Consider the following 27,152-nt stretch of genomic DNA (forward strand, 5'->3'; position numbering starts at 1 on the left):
TCCTGTAATTGATATCTAGTCTCATAGCGTTGTGGTCGGAAAAGATACTTGATACGATTTCAATTTCTTAAATTTACCAAGGCTTCATTTGTGACCCAAGATATAGTCTATCCTGGAGAATGTTCCACGAGCACTTGAGAAGAAAGTGTATTCTGTTGTTTTTGGATGGAATGTCCCTATAAATATCAATTAAGTCCATCTTGTCTAATGTGTCATTTAAAGCTTATATTTCCTTACTTACTTTCATTTTGGATGATCTGTCCATTTGTAAAAGTGGGGTGTTAAAGTCCCCTACTATTATTGTGTTACTGTCGATTTCCCCTTTTATGCTGTTAGCATTTGCCTTATGTATTGAGGTGCTCCTATGTTGGATGCATAAATATTTACAATTGTTATATCTCCTTCTTGGATTGATCCCTTGATCATTATTTAGTGTCCTTCTTTGTCTCCTGTAATAGTCTTTATTTTAAAGTCTATTTTGTCTGATATAGAATTGCTACTCCAACTTTCTTTTGATTTCCATTTTCATGGAATATCTTTTTCCATCCCCTCACTTTCAGTCTGTATGTGTCTCTAGGTCTGAAGTGGGTCTCTTGTAGACAGCCTATGTATGGGTCTTGTTTTTGTATCCATTCAGCCAATCTATGTATTTTGGTTGGATCATTTAATCCATTTACATTTAAGGTAGTTATCGATACGTATGTTCCTGTTACTATTTTCTTAATTGTTTTGGGTTTGTTTTTGTAGGTCTTTTCCTTCTCTTGTATTTCCTGCCTAGAGAAGTTCCTTTAAGCATTTGCTATAAAGTTGGTTTGGTGGTGTTGAATTCTCTTAACTTTTGCTTGTCTGTAAAGGTTTTAATTTCTCTGTCAAATCTGAATGAGATCCTTCCTGGTTAGAGAAATCTTGGTTGTAGGTTTTTCCCTTTCATCATTTTAAATATGTCCTGTCACTCCCTTCTGGCTTGCAGAATTTCTGCTGAAAGATCAGCTGTTAACCTTATGGGGGTTCCCTTGTATATTATTTGTTGCTTTTCCCTTGCTGCTTTTTTTTGTTTTGTTTTGTTTTGTTTTGTTTTTTGCGGTATGCGGGCCTCTCACTGTTGTGGCCTCTCCCGTTGCAGAGCACAGGCTCCGGACGCGCAGGCTCAACAGCCATGGCTCACGGGCCCAGCTGCTCTGCGGCATGTGGGATCCTCCCAGACCGGGGCACGAACCCGTGTCCCCTGCATCGGCAGGCGGACTCTCAACCACTGCGCCACCAGGGAAGCCCTCCCTTGCTGCTTTTAATATTTTTTCTTTGTATTTAATTTTGATAGTTTGATTAATATGTGTCTTGGCATGTTTATCCTTGGATTTATCCTGTATAGGACTCTCTGTGCTTCCTGGACTTGATTGACTATTTCCTTTCCCATGTTAGGGAAGTTTTCAACTATAGTCTCTTCAAGTATTTTCTCAGACCCTTGCTTTTTCTCTTCTTCTTCTGGGACCCTTATAATTCGAATGTTGGTACATTTAATGTTGTCTCAGAGGTCTCTGAGACTGTCCTCAATTCTTTTCATTCTTTTTTCTTTATTCTGCTCTGAAGTAGTTATTTCCACTATTTTGTCTTCCAGGTCACTTATCTGTTCTTCTGCCTCAGTTATTCTGCTATTGATTCCTTCTAGAGTATTTTTAATTTCATTTATTGTATTGTTCATCATTGTTTGTTTGCTCTTTAGTTCTTCTACGTCCCTGTTAAGCATTTCTTGTATTTTCTCCATTCTATTTCCAAGATTCTGTATCATCTTTACTATCATTACTCTGAATTCTTTTTCAGGTAGACTGCCTATTTCCTCTTCATTTGTTTGGTCTGGTGGGTTTTTACCTTGCTTCTTCATCTGCTGTGTATTTCTTTGTCTTCTCATTTTGTTTAACTTACTGTGTTTGGGGTCTCCTTTTCACAGGCTGCAGATTCGTAGTTCCCATTGTTTTTGGTGTCTGACCCCAGTGGGTGAGGTTGGTTCAGTGGCTTGTGTAGGCTTCCTGGTAGAGGGGACTGGTGCCTGTGTTCTGGTGGGTGGGGCTGGATCTTGTCTCTCTGGTGGACAGTGCCACACCTGGTGATGTGTTTTGGGGTGTCTATGAACTTAGTATGATTTTAGGCAGCCTCTTTGCTAATGGGTGGGGTTGTGTTCCTGTCTTGCTAGTTGTTTGGCATAGGCCATCCAGCACTGGAGCTTGCTGGCCATTGGGTGGAGCTGGGTGTTAGCACTGAGACAGAGATCTCTGGGAGAGCTCTCACCGACTGATATTATGTGGGGCCGGGAGGTCTCTGGTGGTCCAGTGTCCTGAACTCAGCTCTCCCACCTCAGAGGCTCAGGCCTGACACCCAGCTGGAGCACCAAGACCCTATCAGCCACATGGCCAGGTATGCGGGGATTTTCTTGCCTTTTGGGAAGTCTGAGGTCTTCTGCCAATGTTCAGTAGCTGTTCTGTAGGAGCTGTTCCACATGTAGATGTATTTTTGATGTATTTGTGGGTAGGAAGGTGATCTCTACATCTTACTCCTCTGTCATCTTGAAGGCCCCCCTGCAATAGGAGACTCCACTGAAGATGCCAACCTCCGCAAGAGCTAGAGGTGCAGAGGCATTTTTTTCAGAGGGTTTGCAGCTTGCTTTTTCTTTTCTTTTCCTTTGTGCTTTGTCTAGTTTCACTTGTTCACGAGGTGCTTCATGCAGAGGTCTCACACCCAGCACTTCAGATCAGAGTGCCTAGTAAGAAATGGCTGCGCTGACACCTCCAAAAGCCAAATTTTTAAAAACCTCCTTTCCCCAGCTCAGTGTGAAGGAAGGTCTTCTCCAGGCACATGTCACCAAGAAGGCAGGGCTCCCTTTCCACCTTGCTCCCCATCCAGGGATATGGTTTCACCCAGGGAGGGGCTGGCCACCAGCACTTCTCATCTCCAGCCTGCAGTTCTGTCTTCCAGAAGCACTATTCCAGGCAGGCTTGGACAAGAGAACCTGTCTTCTTTCCTCAACTCAACTCCCATGCACAGAGAGGAAACTCTAGTCCAGGGGCAGTAGGTGGAGAATCTAGAACGAAGGTTTTTATCTGATCCTGAAGTCTCTAAACATCAAACAAATGTGTAAAGAGCAGACCAAAAATTTTAAAAATAAAATAAAAGTATTTACAAAGGAGGATGCTTCATACTGATATTCAGGAAAAGAAAACTACCCCCCATACAATACTGATTCCCATGCAAGGAAGAACAATGTCCATGCTCTCCTACTTGGCTTTCAACATTCTAATAGTCTTTCCTTAAAATCACAATCTTGTGTTGCAGGATAATACTCAAAATGGGAATACTTTGTTCTTATCAACCTGTAAAGAATGAGAGACCCTTTTTTACCTTACAGCATAATCTAAGAAGTTAAAAGCTCCTCGCTGCTACTTTTATCTCATACCAAAAACTCCCTTTCAGGAAGGTCTGGTATTACCATCCTGGTTTATAAGTAGAGAAACTGAAGCACAGGCATTACTATCTCATAAGTAATGGTAACTGTCCAGTCCTCCTTACAAACAAAATCACACTTCAACATTTATTCTGTGCTGCTCAAAGAGGTACAGACAGGCCAGCTCTTCACTGGATCTAGGTTCACCTACACAACTCCTGTGTAGTTTTTATTAAAAGGCATATAAAATTCTAACCTGGGTATCTTCACAGACATGGCAGGTGTCATGTAGGTGGTTTTGTTCTCAGAAGCAAAAGCAATATATTTTCTGGTGATCATGAATTTATATTCATTTCTATCTCAGAAAGAGTACAGGAGTTACTTAAAGTTATATGGTCAAAGGGACATGGTCCAAAGAACAAAGTATACAAGAGCTAATAAATAATGACCTGTGATATATTACAGAAGAGGTAAAAGAACAGCTTACGCTACACACACACATGCAAACCCAGACACCCAAGGGAAGAGTTCGAGCCAGAAGTGAATGGTTAGGGAAGCATGATGGGGTGTAAAGAAAATGTCATTTAGAGTCAGATCTGGGTTTAAAGCTGCCTCTTATCCAAGGTCTAAGCCTCAGGTTCATTTGTTTATAAAATGGAAATAACCATAATCACATCATAAAACTGTCATTGAATAGTAGATACGATATAACATGCAAGAATACTTAGTGCAGTGCCTGTACACAGAAGACAACGAACATCAGCTACCTTCTCCTTCCCCTCCCCTGCATGTTTCTAAATGACTTTTTTTTTATTTGACTGACTTAAATGGGAATTCTTACAGTGGTTAAAAAAAAACAGTTCCTACACATTACATAGTCATCGGCACATATGTATCTGTTGCAGCACCATAATTTGCAAAGAAAAAGGAAGTAGTAATTTTAAGAGAAAAGTACCAGCTCACTTGCACTGCCTTCTAAAACCTTCAGCTTTACAATCTACCGAGACTATTTGCTCTAGGGGAGCAGAATCTGAAATAAAGGAAAAATTCTCCTGAGAAAAATGGTTCCCAAAAAAAGAAAGAGAAGATAATGAGGGGAAATCGAGGGGTATATAAAGGAGTTTATTTTACTTAACAAAGTAAAAGTCGAGCAAAATGAATAATCTGCCTCCAGAAATGGTTATTTAAAGGTTTTCTGTAAAGGGCTCTGGTTCCTAAAAAGACAGGAGTCATTGCATATGCCCACCCACTCCTCATTTATTTTTAAACCCTAGCTTATATGTTCCTTAGCAACAGAAGAAGCAGAGGAGACCCCCACACACACACGCACACGCACACCATCTCCCCCAGTCCCCTTCTTCTCTCCTGTCAAGTGTCATTCCACAAATACCCATGTTCTTCTAAAGATTTTTTTGACCACCTGCAGATCTATTCTTCCCCACCTCAAATGATCCCCCTTACACAGCAGCCACACTTCACACCCTAACTCAACCCCTTCACTTAGATTCCATTCTGTGAGGTCTTCCTGACCCCTCTCCATCAACTTCCACCAGAAGCCATCCTCAGATGCCCCCCAGAAGTGAGGGGATGTGGTCCTCACTGAGAAGCCAATGCCCAGCTCCAGCCAAAGCTGCTCTTTTCTTTCAGACCATTCATTAACCCACCAGCGAAATGGCCAGGCCCAGCTACATCTGAGTCCAACATAAATGACTGCCCTGGTGAATGGGTAAGCCATTCACCATGATTCTAAAAAAGTCATCATCATCATCAAAATGGAGACGCTCTCCAGGTTACCCAGGACAAACACGTGCCCGATGAAATACCTACCTTCTGCTGTCTTTCCTCTGACTTTGGGACTGCCTGGCCTTGTTCGGCTGGGCATGGCTTATGAGTTCAAAGATCAATTGTTCAGCCTTTGGAAAAAAAGAGCAGCGCAGCAATCCTCAGATACTAGTGTGCTTATGCATTGCCTGAGGAGCCTGTTAAAAATTCCTACCCACAGAGAGTTTGATTTTGTAAGTGTGGGGTGGTGGGCATTTTTATCCAGCCACCTGAGGTGATGCTGTTGCAGGAGCCTTCCTGAATTGGGGACTGTAAAGCTTTATTTAAAAGGAAATGATGTTCACAAAGTGGGATCCACCTCTGTGGATTGTAAGGCAGATGCGGTGTTATCCTTTTGCTAGAAAAACACCATGTCTGGGTCGATGTCTATGTTTGCGTGTGCACACCCTTACACATGCATGTGTGAGCATGCAACCCAGAAAGCCATGGCCTCACAGAGTACTCATTTCCAAGAGAGAGGCTCAGGGAATGACCCCTGCCAAGAAGCGAGCTGAAATGATTTCCCTTGCAAACTCTGGCTTTGTAGCCCTACCCAGTGAGGTGTCACGATGATGAATACCAACGACACAGGAACGATTCTGGGCCCAGGAGCCCAGACCCACAATGTGCTCTGCATTATCAACTGTCCCTTCCAACTCGCAGTTCCTAAATTAGGCTGAATGTAGCCCCTGGTCCCCTAAGGGCCAGACAGGCCATCATAGCTAAGAAGTAGAACTGCCTGTGTCCTAGCATACCTCCCTAGAGCTACCTCACTCTCCACCACGTGTCTATTTTTAGAAACCAAAAATATAAAAAGAAAGATCCATTTCATCCTGATCTACATGAGTAACTAAAAGAGCAAGTCAGGTAGGAAACTCCCTCAATGCACAGTGAACAAAATGCACATGGGGGATGAGGGAGTAACACCCTCCCCAGGAAGGCCATTTCGGAGTCGTCAGGAGCCAACACTGAGACACAGAGCACATGCCCTAGTGACCGGGGCCTCCAGTCCAGGCAATGCCAATGGGGATCCCGGTGATTCACACACATGCTCCCAGAAATACAACACACACCCTCACAAACCCACACACCTCTGTCATCTGCTTTTGCTTACATAACACCACATGGTGTGACAGGCTTAAAACTTTATAAGCACTTCTGGAAAGGACTGCTAACTTAAAATGAGGAGGGTCACAAGGATGCTTTTACTGACCCCTTTTCAAGAAATACTCCAAGGCCAAGGAAGTGCACATCTTTGTAATTCTGTGCTTACCACCTCAACTTTTAAAATTAACAAGCAGTAAGGGTCTCCAAAACTCTCCAAATCTACCAATATCTTTATTCTTGCCTTAAGGTGGGGGGCAGGGGGGAGGAGAGAACCTACTGGATCCTCATTTCTCATTCGTGAATCCTGACACAATTTGGGGTAGTCTTTTGGCGTCATTCGGTGGCCATTTACCCCACACTGTCCTTGTCTTGTAAGTACACCCATCCTAGGGGCAAGCACGGCCCCATTCTCTCCCCCACCCCTTGCTTGCCAGCAGGCTTCCCAAGTAGTCCTTCTGGGCACACCCAGGAGAGAGGGAGAGACCACGTGTACGTGTGACCCTCCGGAACCAGTTGCGTATCTACAGACACAGATTCACAACGACTCTTCCTTAATGGGATATTTCAATGCAGGTCCAACTTCCATAAGGATTTCTCTTCAGGATAGAACGCTGTTCTTTTCTGCCTGTCCGTGATCTCAAGTATCAAGTTAGTGCCAAAGGTTCACCCAGTAAAATCGGCAAGGTAGGGGGAGTGGTTGAAGATGACCCCGGCGTAGGGACAACTTTGAGGACTTCTCTCAAGAAAACCTGGCATATGTGTGTGTGCACCCCGCTCCCACACACACACACACACACACACACGCGCGCGCGCGCATTTTTACTGTTGTTGTTCTGACCTCAGGGACCCAGTCTTCTCTCCAGTTCCGGGGGGGAAACCTGGCGCACGTAGCTTCCCTCCAGCCCAGAAGGATGGGAATGAGAAGTGAACACATAGCCCAGAAGGGGGAGGGAGAAGGAAAGAGAGAGAGGGAGGGAGGCAGAGAGAGAGAGAGAGAGGGCGCCAGGTGCCCCCAAGTCCGAGGAAGCGCCTTTCGGGGGCGCAGAGCGGGTCTCGCGCCCCGCGGCGGCACCTGCCTCCGGCTGCCGGGCTCGCGTTCCTACCTGTAAGAGACCTGCTTCCGGAAAGTTAAGTTCCGCAGCTTCTCCTCCAGCGCCTCGTCCTTCTCTTTCGGGCCGGCGGCCCCGGGCTCTTCCAGGGCAGCGGCCCCAGCCGCCGCCGCTGCCCCCGCGCCCCTCGGGTCCACACCGCCCTCGGCGCCCAGGCAGCAGCTCCCGGCGCCGCTTCCGCTGCTGCTGCTGCCGCCCGTTGCCCCCTTCTCCTCTGCCGCCGAGGAGCTGGGGTTCATGGCGACCGCTCCGGCGGCCGCGGAGGGAGCCGAGGCGGCGCCGCTGCAGAAGTCGGACAGACGAACAGCGCTGACGGCGGCCGCCACCGCCGGAGAGCGAACAGGTCTGCGCGCCGCTGGCAGGGGCGGCAAATGGCAGCCCCTTCCCGCAGCATCCATCCGCGGCGGCCCCGCACCGGGGCATTGTGGGAAACTCCGTGCCTCCACTCCCCCTCCCCGACCAATCAGAGGCCACCTCCCTCCGCCTGCCCCTCCCTTCCCGCTGCAAACCCGCGCCCTCCCGCCCCCCTGGCCTTTTCCTAAATCGGGGGCACCGGCCAGGGCCAAACCTGAACTCTGCCCTGAGGCGTCGGGTCGCCGGAGAGGTGGACAGAGGGCAGGCGATGAGGAGGCGTCGGGCTGGGGGCGCGGACACTGGCAGCAAGAGAGGAGAGCTCCGGAGGGAAATTCGGAGGACAGCGTGCCGCACCCCGGTTAAGACACGAGGAAGCGGAGACCGGGAAGGGAGAGGTGCCCTGCCCAGGCAGCCGGCCCGGGAGCGGTAGCGCCCACCTTGGTCCCCGTCCCCTGATGCCTGATGTCCGGGGCGGCATTCTCCCCACCGCCGCTACCCGACCGTGCAGAGCCGGAGCCTGGCAGAAGCCTCCCTACGTGGGGAACCTCGGGGGGAATGCAGCGGGCGCGTGGTCGGGGCGAACCTGGGAGAGAATTCGTGAGCAGGGTACATTAAGGGATGAGGAGGAGGTCCAGTTTAAGATGCAGGCGAAGCGCCTACCTCCTCTCTCAGGGCGAGGGCTGGGACCCTTTCATCCCTGAATCCCCCAGCCCAGAGCCTTCCTTACACATAGAAAGATCTTCCTAAACAGCTGTTCATAGATTGAATCGGATCACAGGCCCCTCAGCGAAGCAGAAAGACTGAGAGAATCCAGGAGGCAAAGTGAGGACGTGAGCGCTGGGCGCTGCCGCGGCAGAGCGGAAAGGAAAGGAAGGGCCCGCGCGAGGAGGGGCTTCCCACCTCCGCGGACCCCACTGTCGACACAAAGCCAAGCTTGCCGTCTCTGCAGATTTAATTGTCCACCGGTCTCTTGTTTTTGTTTCTAAGATTACTGAAAACTCTATGAGGTTTGAATGCTGTGCAACAAAGTGTGTGAGGCAGATAGTTTTCCAAATTAGGAATTTTCACGCAAGAATCACTGCTGTCAACAAACACGAGAAAGATTTATACTGAAAGCTAAGTGTAGTAACCAAAATACATACGTATTCAATACATGGACAGGCAATGAGAGAACCAGACCAGGGAAGAATTTCAGGTCGGTGTTGCTGACGCCAAACAAGTTGCTTGATTTTTCCCCCCCTTTATTTTCTCACGACTAGAATTAGGAGATTGAATAAGATACCTCAGAGCTCTCTCAACTCTCCCATTCTGTAATTTGCTGTGAATAAGATACCTCAGATCTCTCTCAACTCCCTCATTCTGTAATTTGCTGCACGTGTACATTATAATAAGCCAAGGGTCAGGGCATTTCCACAGTGGAGTGAGGAAAGGTAATAATAATAAAAATAATTTAAAAAACAGCTAGTAGTTATTAAGCCCTGGTTTTTACATGATGGATGTTGTGCTAAGCACTTTGCGTGCCTATCTCTGTGCTTTTTACTCTACCCCTCAAATGTATGCTCCCCGTTGCTCAGGCTTATGCAACTAGAAATTGGCAGAACCAGGTATTACACCCAGGGTGCCTGATTATAGGTCTCTGCCCCTCACCCCTCAGCCCCCCGCCACCCCCCATGCAGCGTGCTCCATTTTCAGAGGAGAATGGGCATGTTAGGTGCTTCAACAGTCATGTTAAATGAGATCTGTGACGACCTAGTGTATCGTAACACCAAGGAAATGTCATCTTATCTGAATTACTAGACAGCTTCCTAACTCCTCCTTCCTGCTAGACAGCTCTCCATATGCTCCTCCAATCAATTCTCTAGCTCAACCCCCCAGAGATTTCGGATATGTTTTCCTCTACCTAAAAGTCTTCCAATTACATTGTATTGTCATTAGGGCAAAGTTCAATTAACCCCTTCACTGATTTTCAAGGCCACATTAGTGGGTGGTGTGCCAGCCCTGCCCACTTCCCCTCCACCCTGTCCTGATAGTGTCACTCTGAACTGGACTGTGTACCAGTCCCAGATGCTCTCTGCTCTCTCTGCTCCCATCTTTGCATACGTGGGTCCACTGCCTCCTTTTCTGAGTTCCTCCCATCCCTAATATTAGCCTAGCTAACTACATGGAAACGACCTAAATGTCCATCAACAGCTGAATGGATCAGAAGATGTGGTATATTTATACAACGGAATACTACTCAGCCATAAAAAAGAATGAAATATTGTAATGCCATTTGCAGCAACATGGATGCAATTAGGGATTATCATACTAAGTAAAGTAAGTCAGAAAGAGAAAGACAAATACCATATGATATCACTTATATGTGGAATCTAAAATATGGCACAAATTAACCTATCTACAAAACAGAAACAGACTCACAGACATAGAGAATAGACTTGTGGTTGCCAGGGGGAGGGAGGTGGGGGAGGGAAGGACTGGGAATGTGGGATGAGCAGATGCAAGCTATTATATATAGGATGGATAAACAACAAAGTCCTACTGTTTAGCACAGAGAACTATATTCAATATCTGGTGATAAACCATAATGGAAAAAAATATTTTAAAAAAGAATGTCTATACATGTATAACTGAGTCACTTTGCTGTACAGCAGAGATTGGCACAACATTGTAAATCAACTATACTTCAATAAAAAAATTAAATTAAAAATTAAAATAAATTCAATTTTAAACTATAATATGATGCCATTTTTTAGAATAAACAATTTGAAAATAGATGGTATTGGCTAAGGAGGCAGGAAAACCAACACTTTCTCAAATTGTTGGTAGAGTTTGGTATAGTCTCTGATGGGAAATTTGGAGAGATCCACCAATATTTGAAATGCCAACCTAATTGACCTAGCAATTATGCTTCTAGGAATCTCTTCTCTGATATCCTTGAAAGTGTACACTAAAAATTTAAGACTAAAAACAATGTAAATGTTTGTTAATATAGGACTACTTACTTAAATTATCTTTCACCCAAATAATGGAATTCTCTGCAGTCATTAAGAGGAATAAGGCAAACTGATAAGGTATTGATATAAAACAATCTCAAAAATATAACAAAGAAAAACAGGGTTCAGAGTACTTAGTATGCTACCATTTACAGAAAAAGAGAGGATAGCTACAAACATAATATTTCAGGAAAGATACATAAGAAAACAGTGATAATCAGTCAGAGTTGAGTGGCCTTAGCTAGAATCTTGAGTTTTGCCTGATTAAATAAATATATACCAACAGGAGACAGAATGTCTTCCAGGCTAACAGGAAAGCCAGATGGACCAATCAGGTGTGTGTTTGCATGTTTAAAGAGTGTATTAACACAGCCACTATGGAGGTTCCTTAAAAAACTAAAAATAGAACTACCATACGACCCAGCAATCCCACTACTGGGCATAGACCCTGAGAAAATCATAATTCAAAAAGAGTCATGTACCACAATGTTCATTGCAGCACTATTTACAATAGCCAGGACATGGAAGCAACCTAAGTGTCCATCAACAGATGAATGGCTAAAGAAGATGTGGCACATACATACCATGGAATAATACTCAGCCATAAAAAGAAACGAAACTGAGTTATTTGTAGTGAGGTGGATGGACCTATAGTCGATCATACAGAGTGAAGTAAGTCAGAAAGAGAAAAACAAATACCATATGCTAACACATATATATGGAGTCTTAAAAAAAAAAAGGTTATGAACAACCTAGGGTCAGGACAGGAATAAAGACGCAGATGTAGAGAACGGACTTGAGGACACGGGGAGGGGGAAGGCTAAGCTGGGACAAAGTGAGAGAGTGGCATGGACATATATACACTACCAAACGTAAAATAGTTAGCTAGTGGGAAGCAGCCGCAAAGCACAGGGAGATCAGCTCGGTGCTTTGTGACCACCTAGAGGGGTGGGATAGGGTGGGTGGGAGGGAGATGCAAGAGGGAGGAGATATGGGGATATATGTATATGTATAGCTGATTCACTTTGTTATAAAGCAGAAACTAACACACCATTGTAAAGCAATTATACTCCAATAAAGATGTTAAAAAAAAAGTCTACCAACAAAAGTGGGCTGCTACACAAAGGAAAATAAAGTTAAAAAAAAAAAGATCACTGAACATGCACTCGATTTTAAGACAGAGAGAAAGAAAGAAACTTACACCAGAGAAGCACAAATAGTTCCAGCATAAGACAAATGAATTCTTGTTGTGGGGTGGCCTTCTGAGAAGTTACTTAAAATATCAGTTATCCTTTTAGACAATTTATTTTCCTTCTTGTTTTTCAGTGGTCACTAAGCAACCTTGTAATTATTCATTCAACTTCTTAGTTACCTTGACTCTAAAACGTGGAATCCTTGGGCATAGGTCAAAAGCACTCCAATCACAGGAAAAGAAATTGACGTTCAGGTTTAAAAATATATCATGTATGATTTGGAGAAACGTAAGTATATAAACAAGAAAATGAGCTTCTCTGGGTATACTGAAACACGCTGCTTCTCATCTCAGACCTCCCCTGGAAAAAATCTCCATCACTGGACCCAAAGCCATGCCCCACTATTGGGCTCCTTACCTTATCTTTCTATTATTAATTACTGTTCCTTCTAACATAGATATCAGCGCAGTCTTACATACCAAACTTGAGTCTCCCAAATTTTAGGCCTGATCAAAACAGCCTCAAGCATGAAATTTTAAAGAAAGAAAAAAAAATTTTTTTAGAGTTTAGATCAGCCAGCAAGACAAGTAATAAAGAGAACATCATGTCTAACATTTTTTAAATGTATGTAGTGATTAAGAATTTTCAGGAAATAATACAGCATCATTTATTTTTTTAGAAAGCAAGTAACACACATAAACCACACAAAACACACATATACCACATACACACACACAAACACATACCATTTAGGGTCTAAGGTATTTAAAGACCATTCTAAGCTTAATAGAGCTTTGGAAAATATTGTCAGTAAAGGAAAAAATTAAAGGAAGTTTCCAGGTTGGAGCTGACGTGTGTAAGTTTATTCCTGCCTACCACCTTTATACTTCCTACTTTTGCTCCCTGGAATGCTCTACCTCAAAGATTCCCAAACTTTCTCAGTTTACAGAACACTTAGCATCTCAGTAATTATTTTTCCTGGAACCTCTAGACCAAAAGAAGAACCGAACACTTAGGTTTATTAGGTAGTTAAGTGCTAACGATTTAATAACCATTTATGCCTCAACAACATTTGTTGCTGTTTAAAAAAGTGATACATATAAATTGAAAGGAAAAAGATAATGTTTGTATTTCATCCTTAAATAGCCCCAATTACTTACTAATGAGATAGTAATGGGCATGATACAACTTCTCAAACCTTGGAATCATAATAGATACCACTTTGCTTTTTATCAGAGCAACCACTGAACACCCAGCTCTGCCAAGATAATAATGTCAGTGAAAATAATGTAGCATGATCCAGTGTGGAAACTGTCAACTACCTATAGTAATTTGCATGGTGTCTAACAGAGGTTGAGTATCACTGTTTGCCCTGAAATTTTTAAATATCCTTCAATGTCCCTGTGAATTCACGGCAGAGACCTGAGCTCCTCCACGGCGTTCAGAAACCATGGCTCTACCCCAATATTTTTACATGATGTTTGTTTTTGCATGGGTTCCCTAGAAAACACATTCTTAGGCAAAGCTTACAAGCCAAGGCTTTACGGAGAATTGTAGTCCCAGGACGTTATGAAGGGAAAAGAGAAGTAAGGCAGAAAAAGAGGGAAAATAAATTCAAGGTGGTGAGTATGAGATGGCTGCATCCTCACAAATAAACAAACCTTGTTGCTTGGTCACCAGAACTTTATCCAGACAGAACTTACATCATCACTGTATCTGGGAATTCTGTCTGCAGGAAGAAGGGGCATTTCTCTGCCAGTTTCTTCCTGTCTCCTGACTCCTATCTCTCACTGGTTGAAGTTTGTCCCTTAGGGAATTGACTCACTCTCCCTTCCAGGTTATGTTCCTGGGGAACCCAGCATCCTGCCACACAGCCGGACTTAGTCCTTTCTGGAAGTGATGGGAGGAAACTCTAAAACTAGAGACTGGTTGAGCCTGAGCATCAAGTTGTTGAGCTTCCTGCCACTCCCTGAGTCCAGCCCTTCTTGGGGGAGGCTGAGACAGCTGGCAGAGGTAGGATATGAGGCAATGTCAATGTCCATGGTGGAGGCTTTCCATTAAGCAGAAAAGAAACAATAGGTTGGGGGGACAGGGGAGGCCAATCATTCTGGAGACGCACATAAACTGGGTCCTGGAGACTCTGCTTCTTCTCGTCGTTCAGGTCTTACCTCTCATGTCACATTTTCAAAGAAGCCTCCCTGACACTTCCTAAAATGCCCTTCTTAGCCATAGCTGACACAAAACTGTGTGTTTTTTTCTTAAATTCATAGCACTTCCCACTGTCTACATTGTACTGTCTATTTACTTCTTTGTTTTCTCGTCTTAGAACATTAGAACATGAGCTCTATCTTAGCTAATGTCTTCAACAAAACTAAGAGACATACAGTAGGTACATTAAAAATGTTTATTGAATGAATGAATAAATGTTATCTAACATTCATGGGCCTAGAAAGAAAACCAGAGGGCCAGTCAGGAAGGTGCTGGGATTGTAAATTTACTAGGCAATAAGGAAAGGAGAGATCTGTACGAGGACTGTATTAAAAAAACCAAGATTCTCAGGCTTACACTATTGCATACAAAATATGAAGCTGCCATACAAAATATGGATACCTGTTGAAATAGAATGGAGAACAATCATTTAGGTTCTATTGATAGGAATTAATAGGAACTTATTAGCATGGGCAGTCTCTAAGCTAGATTTAAATTAAAATAGAGCTATTCTTTCTCCAGGATGAAAGGGGTCTTAAACTCATCCAATCCAGCCTTCCATCCACGCACAGTACTCCCACAGCATTTCTTCACATGATCCTTTTCAGCCTTGAACAACAGAAGTTATGGGGAGTCACTACTTTCTAAGACAGCTCAGTCATTTTCAGCAGGGTATGTCATTTTCAACGGGGTATGTCATAAATTTCTTCTCAGTTTTCGTTATTATTCCTTACTCTGTTTGTGCACCCAGAAGACATAACATAATTTACAATGTTCTTGTACTTGAGCAGCTGGTTTGGGGGGCCAAATTGAAGGAATTAACATTTATTTTCATTAAATTTCCCCTTGCTGTGTTCTGACCATCATTCACCCACCCAAGAGTCTTGGGGATCTGAAGTATGTCATTCATTGCATTCACAGTCCCTCCTGACTCTCTATCAACAGCAGATCTGATCTGCAATATACTGTGAAGTTGCCGATCAACTTCCCGAAAAGAATAAGGTCAGAAACAGAATGAATGGTGTACCGCTAGAAACCTCGATCCAGGCTGATAGTCATTGGTTTTACCGGCAACCACTAAACAGTGATATATACTGTTCTAGGCGCTAGCAATTCATCAGAGAAAAACTAAAGACCTCTCTCTTTCTGCTCTTTTGGTGCTAAACCTTCTAGTGGTCTATTAATCAATAACTTTTGTGAATAGTTATTAAAATCCAAATTAAAACATTGAGCTGAACTTTTATCTGCATTTCTCTATTTGTGGACAAATTTCAGTTGAGGGACTATGTGCAGTACTCTATTTCTATTACATATCCCCAAAGTATCAGACAAGAAACCCTATCAAAGAAAATGAGGCTAATCTAATGTGACTTTTTAATTAACCCATCTTAATTTCCAAAAATCATATCCTTCTTTTTTCAACATATTACAAACACTTCTTCAGCCTCTCCTATAGAAACAGTATGCTAATGCTGAGGATTCAAAGATAGATACAATTCAGTAAGTTTCCTGAAAGAGTTTACTATTTAATTGTAATAAATGAAAACCATTTCCTTTCTTTTTTACTGAAAGTGATGAAAGCCATGTGGCAGACCCCAAAGCCTTTTTATTCAAAATCATTCATGTCCCCTTTCTCCCTCATCTTCTTAGACTACAGAGATACACAAATAAAATACTCCTTCCCAAACTGCCCTGCAGTGAAGTGTGACTATGTGACCTGGTTCTGAACAATGAGATTGAAGCCAAAATAACCAGATGAGGCTTCTGGGAGAATGTTTTACTAGTACAGAAAGATAATTTGCCCTTTCAGTCCTTTGCCCATCTTCCTTCTTCAATTCAGTGCCTAGATGTGTAATAGCCATTTTACAACCATGAAGATGCAAATCATTTACTAAGGATGGAAAAGTCAGTTGTAATGTGCATTGGTCCCTAATGACTTCCTTGAGGAGTTGCTAGCCCAAGACAGTTCATCTATTACTAGACTTTTTTTTTTTTTTTTTTTCTTTTTTTTGCGGTATGCGGGCCTCGCACTGTTGTGGCCTCTCCCGTTGCGGAGCACAGGCTCCGGACGCGCAGGCCCAGCGGCCATGGCCCACGGGCCCAGCCGCTCCGCGGCACATGGGATCCTCCCAGACCGGGGCACGAACCCGCATCCCCTGCATCGGCAGGCGGACTCTCAACCACCGCGCCACCAGGGAGGCCCTAGACTTTTTATTATAAAAGAAAATTAAACTCTTATCTGTTTAAGCCACTGTTGACTGGATTTTTTTATTTGCTTGCAGCTAAATGCATTTCTAACTTTTAGTTGGCACAAATGAATTCAGGAAAAAAATCAATATATTGGTTGAAATATTCATAATAACCTAAATCAAATGGGGTAGTTCAGTTAGAGCCCCCTCCCCAATTGTATTTTGTGAATAATTTCCAAAGTTAACTATGAAGTTAATAATATTACTCTTTAATGAAATCATTCCAATTCTAAAATGTATCTTAAGTAAAAATCCCAAGTAAGAAGAAGTAAGGAAAGGAAAATATTTGTTGTAGAATGATTTATAATGATGAGGAAGTGATCTAACAGATAAACAATAGGAAAATAAGTAAAATTTTCAATGTCCATTGAAGGACTATTATGCAGATCCCCCAAATAATAGTTATGGATCCATGCAAATTTGTCATACAAATTGCTGATGATGTACTAAATGAAAACACTGCAATATGAAGTTGAATAACATCATTATTGAAACTATATAAAATATGGGTATATAAGGCAGAAAAGGAATGCACAAGTAGAAAAATAATTGGTTTTGAGATGACTCAATTTTTTCAAAATTATTTATACTGTTACATTTTATACTTATAATTGTAAGACATTTTAGATGATAAATATTATTTTATTAAATACCATGTTCTTTCAAAAATATCTTTTTGTATTCCTACCAGGGACAGAGGTATCATAAACTTTTGGTTTAGAATCACTGTAAATTTAAATAGATATTTAATTTAAATAAATTTCATAAAACATTTTAACTCAGAAAACAGATGAATTTTTGTAATGTTAGGAAAGCTCATTAAGATTAGAATGGTTACTCTCAAGAATGAACATGAAATGTAGAGTCAAATGACTTAAACAAATTTGATTTTGTTTTCATTTCCCTTGCATGTCATGGACAACAAATTTATCTTAATGATTAAGACTGTCTTTTGCACAACTAAAAATGGCAATAATACGATGTCAGAGCTGGGAGGAATTTAGGAGATTATCTGTTCCCACCTTTCATTTCAGAAATGAAGAAACACCTAGAGAAGTTAAGTGACTCACCAAAGTTCACATAGCTAGTCAGTGGAGGACAAGGATAGTGTTCAGGTCTTCTTTATTCATTCTCCACAATAAACATTTATTCATTAAATAAGCATCTATTTTTTTTTTTTTTTTTTTTTTTTGCGGTATGCGGGCCTCTCACTGTTGTGGCCTCCCCCGTTGCGGAGCACAGGCTCCGGACGCGCAGGCTCCGGATGCTCAGGCTCAGCGGCCATGGCTCACGGGCCCAGCCGCTCCGCGGCATATGGGATCCTCCCAGACCGGGGCACGAACCCGTATCCCCTGCATCGGCAGGCGGACTCTCAACCACTTGCGCCACCAGGGAGGCCCAATAAGCATCTATTAAGTAGTCACTCTGTACTGCTATACTGGACACTGTGCTAGGTACTGTTTTCAAAGATAAGTTGGGGATAATACACCACTCTGTGAGGATCAGAGTCTTGTGGGGTGAACAACAGGATAATAATTATAAGCAATATTGACATAAGTGCTTTATGTTCTACTAGATTCCAAATGTCTTGGAGTATGATCTTGGAGGACCTAACAGATGATGTCTGAGGAGCCCAGGGAAGAAGAGACTTTTGCCTTACTTCTGAAGATTTAAGTGGAATTTCACCGTCCAGAAATAGTATATTGCAAAAGTGCAGAATAATAAAAAGAATCAGGTGTGCTGAAAAATGCCAAATACTTTGATATGGCATAGACTTAGAATGGAAGAGCAAGGGAGAAGTGGAGGTAGATGAGGCTGGGGGTTAAGTTACAGACACTTTGAGAAATCCTTCTATTCTCTGAGGATTTTGAACTCTGTGGAATAAGCAAATAAAAAGTGCAAATTATTCCTAGGGAGGAAAAATAGTATAATTAGATTTGTTTTAGAAATCTATAGAGGTGCGAAGGACAAAACTGAACAGGAAGAGGCAGAAAGACAAGTTATGAGGTTATCGAAATAGTTTGTGCAAGAAATGCTAAAGACTTGAACTAAGGCAGTGGCAGTGGTCTAGAAAGAGGAATAAATATCTGAGAGATATTACTGAGATAGAACCAAAAGTATTTAACAAATTAATTATAGATATTCAGGGAAATGGTAGAATCAAAGTTGAAACAAACAAATAGTTCTAGAAATTTTAGGCAAATTCTCATAACACAAAGAACCTAATGGAATTTAACATGGTCTTTTCTATATGTCATAAATTGTTGCTCAAAACTTCCATATCTAGTATATCAAATTCCGGCTAATCAAACACAAGTTATGCAAGGGAGAGGTTAAATCAAGAATACTTGTTATATTTACCAAGACTGAATTATGAAGAAATAGAAAATCTGAACAGACCAGACCTATAACTGGTAATGAGATGCACTGGTAATCAAAATACTCTCGGCAAAGAAAAGCCCAGGACCAAAGGCCTTCATTGGTGAATTCTATCAAACATTTAAAGAAGAATTAATACCACTTCTCCTCAAATACTTCCAAAAAATTGAAGAGGAGGGTACAATTCCAAATTCATTCTATAGGGCCAGCATTACCCTGAGTCAAAGTCAGACAAAGATACTATAAGAAAGTTATAGGCCAATATCCCTGATGAATATTGATGCAAAAATCCTCAACAAAATACTAGGAAACAGAATTCAGCAACACATTAAAAGAATTATACTCCATGACCAAGTGGGATTTATTCCTGGAATGTAAGGATGGTTCAACATATGAACATCAATGTAATATATCACATGAACAGTATGAAGGGGGGAAAATCTGATTACCTCAATTGGCATAGAAAAGGTATCTTATAAAATTGAACACCTTTTGATGATTTTAAAAAAACACTCAAGAAACTAGAGATAGAAGGAAACCTCAACATGACAAAGCTCACATATTAAAACAAACAAACAAACAAACAAACAAACCATAGCTAACATAATACTCAGTGGCAAAAGACTAAAAGCTTTTTCTTTACAATCAGGAAAAAGACAAGGATGCCTGCTTTTGCCACTTGTATTCCACATAGTACTGGAAATTCTAGCCAGAGCAGTTAGGCAAGAAAAAGAAGTAAAAGGTGTCCAAATTGAAAAGGAAGAAGTAAAATTATCTCTGTTTGCATACAACATGATCTTCTGTGTAGAAAATCCAGAAGATTCCACATACAAAAAAAAATTGTTAGAATTAATCAATCAATTCAGCAAAGTTTCAGGATAAAAATTCAACATGAAAAAATCAGTTGCATTTCTACACACCAGCAATGAACAATCAGAAAATAAAAGTGAGAAAACCATTTTATTTACAATAGCATCAAAAAGCATAATATACTTAGGAATAAATTTAACCAAGGAGGCGAAAGACTTATACACTGAAAACTACACAATGTTGTTGAAGGAAATTAAAGAAGACACAAATAAATGGAAAGACATCTTGTGTTCACAAATTGGAAGACTTAATATTGTTAAGATGTCAATACTACCAAAAGCAATCTACAGATTTAATGCAATCCCTATCAAAATTCCAGGGACACTTTTTGCAGAAATAGAAAAATTTACCTTAAAATGTACTGTGGAATTTCAAAGAACCCTGAATAGCCAAAACAAGTTTGCAAAAGAAAAACAAAGTTGGAGGTCTCACACTTCCTGATTTCAAGTTCGTTACAAAGCTATAGTAACCAAAAGAGTGTAGTACTGGCATAAAGGCAGACATATAACACAGTGGAACAGAAAAAAATGCTCAGAAGTAGACCTTCACATATATGATCAAATGATTTTCAACAAGGGTGCTAATATCATTCAGTGGATAAAGGATAATCTCTTCAACAAAGGTCATTGGAAGAACTGTCTATCCACATGCAAAAGAATGAATTTGAACTTGCTTAGTCAGCCCTAGTTGTTGTAACAAAATATCATAGGCTTGGTGGATTAAATAACAGACATTTATTTCTAACAGTTCTAGAGGCTGGGAAGTCCAAGATCAAGGTATCAGCAATTCGGTTCTTGGTGACAGCCCTCTTCCTGGTTTGTAAACATCCTCTTTCTGCCTGTATTCTTACATGGCAGAGAGAGGGAGCTCTGATGTCTCTTCCTCTTCTTATAAGAACACTAATCTCATCATGGAGGTTCCACCCTCATGACCTCATATAAAACTAATTACCTCCCAAAGGCCCCACCTTCTACATTGGTGGTTAGGGTTTCAATATATGAATTTTGGGAGGACACAAACATTCAATCCATAACACTTACACTTATAGAAAAATTAACTAAAAATTGTTCAAAGACCAAAAAAGTAAGAAAGACCTAAAATTATAAAACTCTTAGAAAGAAACACAGGGGGAAAGTTTCATACCATTGGATTTGGCAAATATGCCCTAGATATGACACCAAAAGTACAGGTAACAAAGTAAAAATAGATAAATTGGACTCTATCAAAATTTAAAACTTCTGTATTTCAAAGGACAGAATCAGCAAAGTGAAAAGGCAACCTATAGAATAAGAGAAAATATTTGCAAATCATATATCTGATAAGGGGCTAATATCCAGCATATATAAAGAACTTATACAACTCAACAACAAAACAACAAATAACTTGATTAAAAAATGGGCAAAGGACCTAAATGAACATTTCTCCAAAGATGATATACAAATGGCCAACTAGCATATAAAAAGATGCTCACTATTACTAATCATTAGAGGAATGCAAATCAAAACCACAATGAGATTTCATCTCATATGCATTAGAATGGCTACTATCAAAAAAATTTTTTTAAACCCAGAAAATAACAAGCTGTTGGTAAGAATATGGAAAAATTGGAACCCTTGTCCACTACTGGTGGGAAAGTGAAATGGTATAGTCACTATGGAAAATACTGCAGCAATTCCTAAAAAAATTAAAAATAAAATTATAATATGACCCAGCAATTCCACTGCTGGGTATATATCCAAAAAAAATTGAAAGCAGGATCTCAAAGAGATATTTACACACCGACATTCATAGCAGCACTATTCACAATAGCCAAGAGTTGAAAGTAACCCAAGTGGATGAATGGAAAAACAAAATATGGTCTATACATACAATGGAATATTATTCACCCTTCCTTAAAAAGGAAGGAAATCCTGATATATGCTACAACATAAATGAACCTTAAGGCCATTATGTTAAATGAAATAAGCCAGTCACTAAAAGACAAATACTGTATGATTCCACTTACTTGAGATACCCAGAATAGTCAAATTCACAGAAACAGAATATAGAATGGTGGTTGCCAGGGGCTCAGAGGAGGGGGAAATGAGGAGTTATTTGAATGTTAATGAATACAGAGTTTTAGTTTTGCAAGATGAAAAAGTTCTGGAGATTCACTGTACAACAATGTAAATATACTTAACACTACTGAAACATATAAATGATTACAATGGTAAATTTTATGTTATTCTTTTTTACCACAATAAAAAAAATTTTTTTAACTGCTTGTGGAAATCCTCTGAAACAAGGGTTTAAAAACCATGTTTGAGGGAAAAAAATAAATTAAAATAAAAAATTAAAATAAATTTATGCTGAGACCACAAATTATTAAATCTGTCTTTGACTTTACGTCTCAGACCTTGAGCATGGAAAATAAATTCTCCTAAGAAGATGAGTTCAAATGACTAGGAGTCAGGTAGGGGCAATTGCAAGGCAAGGGAAGAAATAATTTCTTGATGGAGCTTCTACACTAAGATGCAATCCCTGTACCAGATTTCAGGACGATGGAGCTTGCTCTTTCCTCTTCATTAATCAAAGATAATGAAGAATTACAGGGTGGAATTACTTGCCAAAGAGTTTTCCATTTTCTACCTCCCTCCCTCTGATGATGCTGATTGGAATGAGAAAAGTTCCCTGAGGACAAATGTTCGTGCTCTTAGGACCAGAGTTTGCTTGCAGCAAAAACAGAGTGCTCAGAGGTCTGGTTTTGTTATTACTCACAGTCCCTTTGGTAGCCGAGTACAGTCAGCAATACTCATCCAGGCCAATCCACCATTAGGGAGCTGCAGTGGGAACATAGGCATTTCCCCTTTTCTTTCAAGCGAGTCAGGTCTTTAATTGGATTGCGGTAATGTAACCTTCCTTGTCCAACATTGCTATCCAAGGGGTGTGAAAGCAGCTCCTGTTACATTTCTTTGATCTCCTATTTGACTCATAGTTTATACTACTGTTTCTCAGTCTTCTCTCATATACTGAACTCTCTTAAAGGAAAAAAGATTCTTATAGACTCCCACAGATTCATTTAAATTCTTTCTATCATAATTTAAATTATGTTTGGCAAAACAAGGCAAAAGTCTTTATATTAGTTATAAAGACCCCCCCAAATTTCAAATACAATACAAAAGCCCACAACCCAAGTATTCAAAATCACAATATTTATGTGTGATGAATAACACTGTTTTCCTCAAACTGAATCACCACTTTCAACAGGAATATGGTTGTGTTTGCTCCAGAGCAGGCTCTTGAGATGGTTGCTTTGTGACTACTCAGCTCTCTGGTCATATTTCTATACTGAAATTACTATTAAGCCTTTGCTCATACAGCCCATTCTGATGCCACTTGGCCTTACTTAGCACAACGGTGTCATATACATAGTAATTCCACCTCTATTCTTTACTCATTAGCCCACAGTCACAAAACAGTGCTACTTGGTGATCGGTGTAAATGGGGCTCCTGAAATTACAGGTCATTTCGTAATGAGAGGTAATCCAAGTCATGCAGAATTGACATATACTGATTTTTTAGACAACCATATAAATTAAAACAAAAAAATTAACTTTGAAGATAAATGACAGAAGATTTAGTTTCTTGGAATCAGTTGAGGAACATTATAGTACACTTCCCTTAGCACCCACTTAATGTATTTCATTGTTTCCTATGTATCTCCACCAAGTTAAAGTGACAGCAACTTAAAGGCAGTAAGTTCAATGGTTCTATGGATTCTCCTATAGAACCCAATAAAACTATGCCATTGCCACAAATTATAATTGACCAGCTATTTGCGTCAGAAGTTGCTGAACTGATTGATTAAGGTTTCCTGAATGTTTACTCCTTTGGAGTCTGTATCAGTCAATTTATTTTTTCCAGTTTTATTGAGATAAAATTGACATATAACATTGTCTAAGTTTAAGGTTTACAATAGGTACCAATTTATTGAGTTAAAGAAGATATTATTATTGGGATCAGGAAATGCATTCAGTCCACGTGTGGGCCATTTTGAGACATGAAGAGAAGTTCTTCTGGCTCACCATGGGTAGTGTTCCGTTGACCACCTGCATTCAGACCATACCACCTGAGCACTCAAACTCGTTGACTTCCTTTCAGTTGGAAAATGGGAACTGGACAAGAATGACAACTATGAAAACCTATACCAAACCTTCTATTGTCAAAGCCCTTTGCAGAAGGACTTTGTAGTGGAAAGGATGCTGGGTGAGAAAGCCAGAGCCCTGCTTGCTCTATCTGTATCACAAGTAGTTGTGTGACCTCAGGCAAGTCACCTAACTCCTCTAATATTTAGTTATCTTATTTACAAAATGAAAGAGTTGAAATAGAAATTCTCTAAGATTCTTTCTCACTCCAACAATATAATAACTATGAATGAGGGGGAAACAGGAGAGTTGAGGTAGGCTGCCACCTTATCCTATATTTTGCTGTCCTAGAGCAGCCTGAATAATGCCCTTACTACTGAATTGTTTCATTTTTCTCTCCCGTCTCTCTCTTTCTCTATCTTTCCCTTCCTTCCTTCCCTTCCAGATGGTGATCAGCCTCAGGGAAGAAAGAGGAATGGCATCAAGAACACTTTCAAAGGGTATAACCGCAGACCATCTTAAACATACGCATGTGTTCCCCTTCTCTCAGGAATAGATATGGCTCTTTTGATATTTTTCTGTCTCCGAAAGTAATTTCATGCGAATTTGCCAATCTGAATGTTCAATGTTTTCCAAAACATCACTGCATCAAAGCTAATGGGTAACTGTGTCTGGTAGTCAAGAGCTCATTGATGTGTTTCCTGTTCCATTACTCAATAAGCATTAAATAACAACAACCGAAACACTACTATTAAAACCACTCTGGAAGAATTCTTTGAGATGGGAGGAAGTAGGAAAGAAGAGGAGAAAACACATTATGCAGAAAGTTGTAACTCATACAAAAGGAGATGCATTTGTTCCCTAGCCCAAAAGGACTTTTGATTTGCTTTGAGTGTTACTCTGGCAGGTGATGAGGTGGAAACTTCTTCCCTCCCGTAGGGATATGTAATCACATTGAACACACTAGCTCCACCGTGCTGGTTAAATTGACGTTACTCTAAGAGAAGATATGGTGAGATTTAAGAGAGTTCAGAAGCAAGTAATGAAGACTATTAAAAAAAATGGGGGAAATGAAATGAATTGGACATGTTTTATGAGTTTGAAAAGGATGAAGCTAATGGCTAACTCAACTACTATCTTGTGGGAATATTGGTATGGCTGTCAGGGGACAAAGCTAAAGAAAACAAACTTTCTGTATCCCTCTAATAAATTTTTAAATTCAGAATTTCTTTTGATTCCAAAAACTCTAATTTGTTCTTTAAGCAAATAACCTTAATAGCCCTCATTATATTTTTTATTAACATTGTTTTCAGTTCTTCCATAGAAAGAACCTAATGTGATGATTCAGCCTGAAGTCCCCTTTTCAAACATCTCTATCTCCTTCAATGGCTAGTGATAAATGGCTGGTGATGTTTCTTTGCCTACTTGTGCCAGCCAGCCTGTGGTATCCTTAACACCAGTGTAGTCGGGCTGTTGGGCCTCTTAGGTAGAAGTAGTCAAGAAGTGAAAAGTGAGGAGGGTATCATTTCTCCCTCCAGGAGGCCTGCAGCAAAAAGCCTGGTCAAGAAGGGAGTACCATGAGCACCCCTCTGGTGCAGAGGGATTCTGCCAGAGTAAGTAGGAACAGGCAGCCTCTCTCCCAGCCAGCTCCATAAAGGTCCATTGGCTCAGCCAGTTGGTTACCCAAGGCAGCTAAGCAGACGACAGGCCTCCTCTGCAGCTTTCTGGTGTAGGGACCATCCTGTCTGGTATAGTTATCTGAGCTGTCCACCAGCTTCCTAATTTGGGGGATGGTCCTATATGGACTGTCTATCAAGTTCCAATGTTTGGCCCCAGTTACTTTAGCAGCTGAGTTGCCCACGCAAAAAGCAGAAAGATTAGGGAGTCTGAAATCTGTACTCAAGTCATCATATTCCCCAAACCCATTCATCTAACCTAGAGCTTGAGAAAATGATGGGGAAATGTTACATGGATTTTGAGGAATTCTTGGTAGCCCTAAGTAATTTACTGATTTCTTTCACTTTCTGTTCCACCCACAATTTCATGTACCTATTTTCATTTCCTCATGCTTGTCTTGGCCACTTACATTTTTCCATGCCAAAAAAAAGAGAAAAGTAAACAAGAAAACCCTACAGATTCTTTCCTCCTCCCTACCTGCCTATTCTTTTGCATGTAGATAGCCATTAAGGTGGATAGGCATGTTTACAAATTTCAAAATGTGAGTATCTCAGTGGAAGCATGTAAGAAATACTGATGGCTGAACTTCACCTCAGACCAAATTACTCAGACTCTCTTGGAATGAAGCCCAGGCATCAATATTTTGAGAAAAACTTCCTAGGCAAATCTAACATATAGTCAGGTATGAGAACCATTGATCTGGAAGCTTGGTTTCTCCTGGGGACCACAATCTGGGCAGTTCCCATGAAGTGAATGTTGGTACCTGATAAAGTAACATAGTTCCCCAATGGTCTTGCAGCATAAACCAACGGTGTTACAGTAGTTTCCAGACGGGAGAGCTTGGGGGTGGGTAGGGTCATTAAGGAATGTTTTGTTGCAGCAGTGGCAATTCATAGAAAGTTTAAAATTACAGGTATAGTTCTACTCTATGAGGAATCTCTGTCTAGAAACCTTGTATACACAATAATAATAATTATAACTAACTCTTATGTGGTGTATACTATGCGACAATTATTAACATATTACTTCTGTTAACTCACTCTATATTCACAATAACCTGTAAGGTAGGTAGTATTTTTATCCCCATTTTGCACATGAAGGAACTGAAGCAGAGAGGCTAAGAGACTTGCCTGAGACACTAAAGTAGTGCACTGTAGAGTCAGGATTTTGAACTCTGTCTGTCTCCAGGATCTCTGCCCTAAGTTGGCCAAAAAGTTCATTCGGGTTTTTCCGTCTTACAGAAAAGCCCGAATGAATTTTTTGGCCAACCCAATAACTCTAAGATAGGAGTATATCTCTGGGGCCAAATCCCATTATAAAACCACTTGATTCATCTGTGATTCCTTAAGCTGAGCTAAACATTTCCTGTTTTCCAACTCTATTTATAGGTTCTAATATTGCTATTTGAAGACAAATCTGTTTCACATACAGGCATACTTTATTTTATTGTGCTTCACAGATATGGCGTTTTTCACAAATTGAAGGCTTGTGGAGCCAGACTCTCAGTGCTATTTGTCCAATAGCATTTGCTCACTTGGTGTCTCTGTGTCACATTTTGGAAATTCTCATAATATTTCAAACTTTTTCAGTATTATTATATTTGTTATGGTGATCTGTCATCAGTGATCTTTGAAG

General features: G+C 40.8%; 1 protein-coding gene across 2 annotated transcripts in view; it reads right to left on the minus strand.

Annotated features, from left to right (window-relative positions):
- DGKI (diacylglycerol kinase iota) overlaps positions 1–7,868 on the minus strand; it is a 466,299-nt gene extending 458,431 nt beyond the window's left edge. For both annotated transcript variants that reach the window (XM_060107765.1, XM_060107764.1), the window contains exon 1: positions 7,465–7,868. In XM_060107765.1, the coding sequence (XP_059963748.1) occupies positions 7,465–7,868 (404 nt within the window). The remainder of the gene's footprint in view (positions 1–7,464) is intronic.
- Between the last annotated feature and the right edge of the window lie 19,284 nt (positions 7,869–27,152).

This window comes from Mesoplodon densirostris, chromosome 9, assembly GCF_025265405.1.
Source record: "Mesoplodon densirostris isolate mMesDen1 chromosome 9, mMesDen1 primary haplotype, whole genome shotgun sequence".
Lineage (NCBI taxonomy): Eukaryota > Metazoa > Chordata > Mammalia > Artiodactyla > Ziphiidae > Mesoplodon > Mesoplodon densirostris.